This window comes from Primulina huaijiensis, chromosome 11 (genome assembly GCF_012295235.1).
Source record: "Primulina huaijiensis isolate GDHJ02 chromosome 11, ASM1229523v2, whole genome shotgun sequence".
In the NCBI taxonomy this organism is placed as follows: Eukaryota; Viridiplantae; Streptophyta; class Magnoliopsida; order Lamiales; family Gesneriaceae; genus Primulina; species Primulina huaijiensis.
The window spans coordinates 9312077-9321777 of NC_133316.1; the positions used below are offsets into that span (position 1 = coordinate 9312077).

At 37.8% G+C, this 9701-nt stretch overlaps 1 protein-coding gene across 1 annotated transcript; it reads right to left on the reverse strand.

The window, feature by feature from the left end:
• Positions 1 to 2479: 2479 nt before the first annotated feature.
• Positions 2480 to 6349, reverse strand: LOC140988346 (uncharacterized). The gene is made up of 3 exons (XM_073457374.1): positions 6202 to 6349; positions 5687 to 5999; positions 2480 to 2894 (listed from the first exon to the last, which is right to left on the reverse strand). Exons 1-3 carry the CDS (start codon positions 6347 to 6349, stop codon positions 2480 to 2482), a joined length of 876 nt encoding a protein of 291 aa, XP_073313475.1.
• Between the last annotated feature and the right edge of the window lie 3352 nt (positions 6350 to 9701).

Consider the following 9701-nt stretch of genomic DNA (forward strand, 5'->3'; position numbering starts at 1 on the left):
ATTTATTCTTGGTTTATGCAATATTGTTTAACTAAAAGTAAAACAAAGGAAACCACCATAAATAATGGTTCCAAGAAAATTAAATATTTAAACACACACCTAATATAATATAGTTCCCACTATAGAAAATACCGAATTCATCGATATTTTATAATGGTACCTATGATTATATATACAACTATATAAATATATAACTGCATAAAGTAAATGTTAAATTAAATCATTATATTTCATTTAGAACAACCGGCAGAGCCACGCTATTGCCCAAATGAAATATATGATTTAATAAGTTATTTGCGGGAAAGTAAAAATTAGTTGCGATAAAGTAAATGTTAGATGCGGAAAGTAAAAGTTTGTTGTGATAAAGTAAATGTTAGATGCGGAAAGTAAATGTTAGTTGCGATAAAGAAAATGTTAGATTGTTAGATGTTAGTATTAAATCATAATATTTCATTTAGAACAACCGGCAGAGCCACACTATCGTCTAAATGAAATATATGATATAATTATATAAATATATATATACACACACACACATATATATATATATGTATGTATAATATAACAATAATAATTGATGAAATATTTATTGTATCAAAATTAAACAACAAATCAAGATAACCACTTCAATGGTATCAAGAATTTGATGTAAATTGATAACAACAAATAATTCATTTTTATACCTACAATAAAAAGAAATTAGCAAAAAGAAATAAAGAAATAATATACAAAATATAAACAATCTTAGTTCACCAAGAATTCATCCTTTTCACCTTGAGATAATAGATTTAGCTTTCCATGAGCTTACTTTTGATCAACACTAAAAACATCACTCATAATTGGGAAAATGAAAAATATATTGGAACTTAGAACTTTTATACACACTCACACTATATTTTACAATGAGATAGAATGATTCTCAAGCTAGCACAAGGCCTTAATTTATAGGCCAAATGAGAGAAAGGGTCAAAAATTTTATTAATGCCATGTTGTTGTAATAGTAGTCTTTGTCTCCTTCAACTTCAATTCCATGTCCCTTCTTTCAATGCTTTGTTCCAGGCCTTTAATCACCGAATTTGACTCTGCTCAACATGTGGGGAATTGTTTGTAGATGAATTTGGCCACTTGGTTCACCTCATTTGGTTAAATGTTGAAATAGTTATGATTTTTTTACTATATGCTGGTCACGGTGAAAGTAAATTTGTCCTCCTTTTGATATTTTCACAATTTGATCATCTTAAGCAACTTTTTAGGCAATCATGTCTTCTGCAAAGTTGTAGATAATTTCTCAAGGATTCCAAACATGTTTGAATTACTTCAATTTGAATTTTCTAGCTTGAGTTATCATTATTTTGCCAATACGTAGAAAACCTGAAAATAAAACATATTTAGTAAGACATTTAAATATAAACAAACAATACTAAAATATCATAATTTTATAATTTTAATAAAACTTAAATTTTAAAATATAGGTTTTAACAGATAATAAATTATTAATTTTAAGTTTCATCAGTCCCTCCTCGAAACACAGGTTCGGTGTCAACTGAAGTGGCTCATGGTTCAGTACATGCGAAGGATTCGACGTGTACTTCTGCAGCATAGAGACGTGGAACACATTATGTACTTTCGTCAGATTTGGCGGTAAGGCAACTCTATAAGCAAGTGTCCCAACTCTCTCCAGTATCCCAAACGACCATATGTATCTCGGACTGAGCTTGCCCTTCTTCCCAAATCTCATCACACCCTTCATCGGTGCGACCTTCACGAACACATGGTCTCCTAAGGCAAACTCAAGAACTTTGCGCCGTTGATCTGTGTAACACTTCTGCCAGCTCTGAGCGGTATTCATCCTATATCGGATCTTGACCACTAACTCTGCAGTCTAACTGACAATATCAGGCCCTATCTCTGCCCTCTCGTACAATGCCTCATATGGAGCCATATCGATAGACACCTGGTAACTGCTGTTGTACGTGAACTCCACAAGAGGTAACTTCGGCTCCCATCTGCCCTGGAAGTCGATCATGCAAGCTATGAGTAGGTCCTCCAAAATCTGAATAACCCTCTCTGACTGTCCGTCAGTCTGAGGATGGAAGGAAGTACTGAATAGTATCTTAGTACAAAATGCCTGATGTAGACTCTTTCAGAACGTATACGTGAATCTCAGATCCCTGTCTGACACGATGGCCACTGGAATCCCATGCAGTCTGACATCTCTCTGATGTACATCTCTGTGTACTGAGTCATGGTGAAAGTCTTCCTTATCGGTAAAAAGTGTGCTGATTTAGTGAGCCGATCAACGATCACCCAAATGGCATTATATCCTCCAGTCGTCAATGGTGATGTTATCCTATTTCCACTCGAGAATAGGGAGTGGTCTCATCTTCCCTGCAGGTCTCTGATGCTCTGCCTTGACCTGCTAACATGTCAAACACTTGGAGACGAATCGCAGAATATCCCGCTACATGCTCGGCCACCACTAGAGAGACTGAAGATCCTTATACATCTTCTTAATTCCTGGATGGATGGAGTACGGAGTACTGTGGGCCTCGCTCAAAATATCTTCTCTCAGGGAATCACTATCAGGAACCCACAGTCGGTCCCTATATCTGACTATGTCGTCCACAACTGTATAAAGTCTCCGGCCCTTAGCCTCGTCCCTCTGTCTCCACTTCTGCAATTGCTCGTCAGAAGTCTGCCCTACCTGGATTTTGTCTCTCAAAGTCGGCTGCACTGATAGAGTAGCAAGATTTGGGGCATCACCCCTGGAATAAACTGCAAGCTCGAACCTCTGAATCTCCTCCAGCTGCGGCCTCTGTACCAACAAATGAGCAATCACTGCGTGCTTCCTACTTAGGGCATCTGCAACTACATTAGCCTTACTCAGATTGTAGCTAATGTCACAATCGTAATCCTTCACTAGCTCTAGCCATCTCCTCTGTCTCATGTTCAGCTCTTTCTGTGTAAAAAAGTACTTCAGGCTCTTGTGATCAGTGAAAATTATGCACTTCTCCCCATACAGATAATGCCTCCAAATCTTCAATGAAAAAACTACTGCTGCTAGCTCGAGGTCAGGAGTCGAATAGTTCTTCTCATGTACCTTCTGCTATCTGGACGTGTAGGCTAAAACTCTAACATGATGCATCAGAACTGCGCCCAAACCGAGCTTCGAAGCATCTATGTAAACCATGTACTCTCTTTGCTCTGATGGCATAGCTAGCTCTGGTGCAGTGGTCAACGCCTGCTTCAACTTGTCGGAGCTCTCCTAGAACTCAGATCCCAAGATAAACTTGGCATTCTTCTTCATCAAGGCAATCATAGACACCGCAATAGAAGAAAAGCCCTGAATGAACTTCCTGTAATAACCAGCCAATCCGAAGAAGCTTTGGATCTTTTTCACGCTCTTAGGCACTGGTCAATCTCTGACTGCCTCAACTTTACTAGAGTCGACCTCTATACCATCCCGAAAAACAATGTGGCCCAAGAATGCCACTCTTTTAACACAGAACTCGCACTTACTGAACTTGTCACACAACCGTCTGTCCTGTAAAGTCTGCAGTATGGTCCTCAAATGTTGATTGTGCTCCTCTCTGCTCCTCAAATAAATCAGTATGTCATCTATAAAAACTATGAAAAACTGATCCAAATAAGGCTGAAACACATGATTCATGAGATCCATGAAGATTGATGGCGCGTTCGTCAGACCGAAGGATATCACCATAAACTCATAGTGCCCATAACATGTCCCGAATGCCGTCTTAAGTACGTCAGACTCTCACATCTTCAGCTGATTTTATCCAGATCGGAGATCTATCTTTTAGAATACTGATGCTCCATAAAGTTGAACAAATAAATCCTCGATCCTTGGCAATGGATACTTGTTCTTGACCATGACATGGTTCGGCTGTAACGCTCTGACCCTATTTAAATAAAATAGCAGCGGAAATTAAAATTTTCTTTGAAGGGAGGAAGGATTTAAAATACATTACAATATATAAACAAAAGTTAATACATGATCAATCAAATGAGGCAACAAAATACAAAACATCATTTTTGTGATCATGTTAAAATACTTGCAAAATAGTCTTCTTCCTTCACTCTCTTATGCATATGACCCCGGCTCCAATCAACGTCCCGGCCCGTCACTCTTATCTGCATCACATGAATAACTGAAATGAGTATGAAACTCAGCAAGTGGAACTCTTACATAGCAATGTACATATACTATACACTGTAAAACGTGGCTTTGAAAACATTAAATACCATCAACTCTGAAACATGAATATCATAGAATGAATAACAATAACGATGGTATTTCTCTTTTCTCTGTTGGATTGATATCTATATAGTATCTCTGTCTCTGTGCCTCTATCCCATCGATATGAATCGATAACTCTGAGGGATATAAGCCTATGGTCGTTGATCAACTTATTGCATGCAATCTCTGACTATGTATCTATCAATCCAATAAAACATTTAAACTCTCTCTTGGACATTAAATCAAACACTTTGAATACTATCTTTTCTCTTGTATTCCCTTTGACATGGTTGAGACATAAAATGCCTCTATAATATACAACAAAGTGTAATAATACATAACATGAATCAAGTGAAGGGAATAGCACATTAAAACCATTGAAACACCATACATATATTATCATGTGAGCACAAGAAATGAAATTCCACTTACAACACTTGTAGCACTTGGTTTCTTAAACCTTGATGGTGATCCTACAATAATAAACCCAAAAACTAACCATCAACACCCAAATAATAACATTAAATGACCATTTATCACAATACATCTATCACACTTATCATCCCCTAACTCCACCATCTTCAATAACTCAAGAACAAGAAGAAAAACCACTTACCTTTGCCCCTTTTTCTAAAAAGATGAAGGTCCAACTCCGGATTGAAGATTAATTGCTTGATTGAAAGAAAGGATAAGAAGAAAATGAAGAACCCTACTTGGAAACGTTGGAGGAGAGAAAAAGAAGAGAAGGAAAATGAAGAAAATGAGAGTTTCAATCGGTTTTATGCCTTAATTCACCCAAAACACGCTTTTGTACTGAGCTGGCGCTCGGACGGTCATAAATTACCGCTCGGGCGCGGACCATACTGTCCGGTACAAAATTTACAGAACCGGTGGCGCTCGGGCGGTCATAAATTACTGCTCGGGCGCCGCTCTGCGCACAGCAGCCTCAAAGATCGCCTCCGAAACGCCTTTTCCCGACATAATTTGAAAAAGTGGTAAACATGAAAGTTGTAGCTCTATGTCTTGGCTTGCATCTCCAATTAGCCTCATGTCATTTGAATGTCTGAGGAAAAATTTATGCTCATTCGCCCAACATGTGTCATTATAGGAATGACGATACACGCGACACACTTCGGGGCGCTTTTGGCTTGTCTTCCACAATGATTTGCACAAAACTCAAAACATAAAAATTACACCTCTATGTCTTATCTAGCCACTCCAATTGGCCTCATACCAATTGGCTCAACATACGAATTATCATGAATTTACTCGCAACGCCGCTACAATATAACTACGCATCATCTATAAACACAATACCATAAATCATAAATCTCAACTCTTAACATCAAAACTATACTTAAACTTAACCAAGGAGTCAATAAACATATTAAATCTTAAACCGTACCGATCACCAAGCTTGGATATTACATCGGCTCCCTGTAGTCATTACAAAGCCGCATGCTGCCACCCTTCTTCTTCACAAAAAGTACCGGTGTGCCCGAAGGAGTAAAGCTAGGGCGAATGAAACCCTTATCTAACAAATCCTGTATCTGATCTTTTAGTTCTTTCATCTCAGCAATTGCTAGACGATAGGGCGCCTTAGAAATAGGCACAGTACCTGGCATAATCTCGATAGAGAAGTCCACCTCTCTATCCGGTGGAAGGCTTGAAACATCTTCAGGGAAAACACTGGGGAAATCTCTAACCACATCGACGTCCTTTAGCCTCTGGTTGGCTGGCTCTTACAGTGACACAATACTGGCCAAGAATGCCTGGAAGCCTCTCTTCATGAGCTTCCTCGCGCACATGCAGGAAATAATGTGCGGCATCTGCTGGTGTCTAGCTGCCTAAAAAATAAACGGCTTACCGCTGGGCGGTAGGGACAGATACTGATCTCTATTGAAAATCTATTCCCGATCCGTTCGATGAAAAACTGTCCATACCGAGAATAAAATCGAACTCCGGTAGCGGTAGCACAATCAGGTCTGCTTGCACTGCATCTTTCTGTAACTGCAGCTCCGATTTCCTCACTATCAGAGAAGTGAACATCTGATCCCCGGATGGAATTGCTACTCTGAATCCTAAATCCATTGCCAACGGTATTGTAAGGTCCAAAATTAAGACGACGTAATTCAACGGCATGCAAATCTAGGAATTCTGAAAAATGGTTAATTAATTGATATTAATTGCTTAATTGATTATGTGACATGCATGATTATTTGTTAAATATGATTTTATTGTCATTATGCATAAAAACAGTATTTTTAAGGATTATTCAAGTAGCAGACGTTCTAGTTGGTATCAGAACAAAGGTCCTGTAAAGGGTTGTGCCACCATCAGCGCCAGAAAGATCAGTCGTCAAGCCTCAAACTTTTAAGTTTAAATGCTTTATATGATTTTATGATGTTACCTGTATAATTATATGAATTATATTTTTACGTCACATGTTTAATAGTATTATGAGGATATATGTTTTATATGCTCTAGAATTTTATACGTAATACGATATGAAATAAGAAATTTTTGTGATTTCAACGCATGTTGTCTTTGTGGTGGAATTGGACTATGTTGATTTTTGGGGTTTAGTATTGACGTACTACTTTTGGGCCACAAGTTGATCATGAATATTATAAATGCTTTTGGGACACGTAGATTTTTCTAAGAAAATACTGATGATACATTGTTAATAGTTGAGTTAATTTTTGGGAATTAGGCGTAAGGGATAATGATTTGAACATTGCGATGATCTTTGGGAATAAGAAAATGTATAATTTAGGATTTTAAGTTTTGATGAAAATGTAAGATTGGTTACGAGAATTGATTTTGGGTAAATAAGTTTAAAATTTTTGAAATTATGTCATGGGAAAACTGTAGAAGGAAATTAAGACTGCCGAAAGCTTATGGGATAATTGTAGGAATTTCGAAATTTTGGGACCAATGTGATATTTTTAAGGAAATTAAGAATTTATTTTGCAATTATTAAGGAATTTGGGGACTAGTTTAGCAATAAGCGAAAATTGAATGGGTGAAATGATATAAATTTTCGATGATTTAGACTTTTTATAATATTTAAAACCTTGGGATATCTGGGTTATAATGTTATATGGAAGGTTAATCAAGGGTTTTGTAGGATGAAACGATATTAGGCTTAAAAACTAAGCGTTAGCGGATGTGTTTAGGATTTTAAGATTGAAATTTGATAGGTTTATGAATATTTTAGGTATAAAATAAGTAAAGTAATATACGATAAGTATGGTCATCCATCTTTTAATATTGGGAATTTTAAGAAAAATTTGAAATTCGAGGTTACAATAACATAGCACTAGGTCATTATGGGTCTTTTTAAGTTGCGAATCGCAAAACGAGGAAAAATTTAATTGGGATCAAGGAGACATAAGGACATTTTAGAATTTAAGTTTTATCAGAGTAGCGCAGCGGAAGCGTGAATTTTTGGGATACTAGAGTCTAAACTTTGGGTTATTAAAAAGTGAATTTCGAGGACGAAATTTTATTTAAGGAGGGAGGAATTGTAAGGTCCAAAATTAAGACGATGTAATCCAACAGCATGCAAATCTAGGAATTCTGAAAAATGGTTAATTAATTGATATGAATTGCTTAATTGATTATGTGACATGCATGATTATTTGTTAAATATGATTTTATTGTCATTATGCATAAAACTGTATTTTTAAGGATTATTTGAGTAGCAGACGTTTCAGGTATGATTCCTATTCGCTGCACGAACGTCTCAAATATAAAAGAATGTGTAGCTCCGGAATCTAGCAATGCATGCGTGACAACACCTGAAATATATATCCTTCATGCGGTAAAGCATACCATCAAATCTGATCGCATTGAAACTTAAGAAATTTCCAGCCAGTAATTAACCCAAAATCCTCGAAAACATTAAGTGAAAGTTTCGAATTTAACCCTCAAAATTTCGGTAAATGCAATAAAGTTTTCGAAACTTTCACTTTTGGCCCTACAATTTTCTAAATTTGCATCTTGGCCCCATAAAATTTCGAATTTTATCCCCATAAATCGTTAAATTTTCGAAAACTAAATATTAAATCCCATAATTTCAAAAAATTCAAAAATATCCCCTTAAATTATCGAGTTTTGCAATTAGGTCTTCAAAATTCTCTAATCATGCAATTCGATCCTTAAATCCGACTAGATAGAGCATGCATCTTAATTTGCTCTATGTTAACAATCCCAAAAATTAGTTCTCAAAACAAGCATATAACTCATGCAATCACGATAAATTAAAATCTTAAACATAAGGGTTACCGGTAATCAACAGAGAATCTAGCTCAGCCTCAGCCTCCTCAGCATGCATCACATATGCTCCGCCAGTAGTGGAGCCCTTGTTCGTAGGGCAGTGTACCGCCTTGTGTCCCTCTTGCCCTCAAATGAAGCATTTGTAGGTTCCCCATAAACATTTGCCGAGGTGGAACCGGTTGCACTGCGTGCATGACTGTCCCTCTGCCGGCTTCGGAGCCCCTAGTACATGTGGTGGCTTCTGCTGACCAAGCCTCCTAATCTTTCCCTGGGGCTTTTACTGCCCCTGCTGCCTCGGTGGCTCTGTAAACTGCTTCTTCTATGGCTGGGAGCTGGACTGGGCCTGAGTTCTCTTCCTCTGCATCTCAAAATCGATGTCTCTCAGGGTCTGCTCCGCCTGAAAAGCACACCCGTCGCTTCAACGTAAATAGCCGATCTCATAAGCATCACATCCCGGCCTCAGACCATCCATAAAAGGCCTCAGCTTCTGGGCGACATCTCTAGCAATGAAGGTCACAAAATGACAGACCCTGTCAAACTCCAGATGAACTCCGCCACTGTCGAGTCCCCCTAGCAGAGACACATGAACTCCCTCGTCAGGGGACCCCTGACATCAGCTGGGAAATACTTACCATAGAACGCCTCCTTGAACTGATCCCATGTGAGGGTAGCCAGGTTCAGCTCGTGCGTTTTTCCCTCTGAAGGATCGAGTGTGCTACTGCCTTTGAAGGCATTTCGAACACAATATTCTCCAATGAGCTGCAATAGCTCTTGTTCTAAGAATATTAACACCGATTAATTAAATCGAGTTTGGTTTAAAACCAAGCGGAAGAAACTCGAAGTAATCCTTCGGGAATAAGACTGTTAATAGAAAACATTTTAACTTATGTAAACTGAATAACCGAAGAAAGGCATATTAGTTTTTGCATTCTTCAGTTCAGTTATGGTGACAACTGAACCGACGAGTGCGCTAACTGATCGAAACAATTTTAAAACCGTAGTTAATCAGTTAAATACACAAGATATGTTTATGGATGTCCGGAAACTTCAACTGCTCCTACGTCACCCCTTCTACCACCACGGGTAGGTTCCACTAGAAGACTTTGATTTATACAACACTTTATACAAACCCACTCAGCTAGGATTTATGGTACTGCCTAAA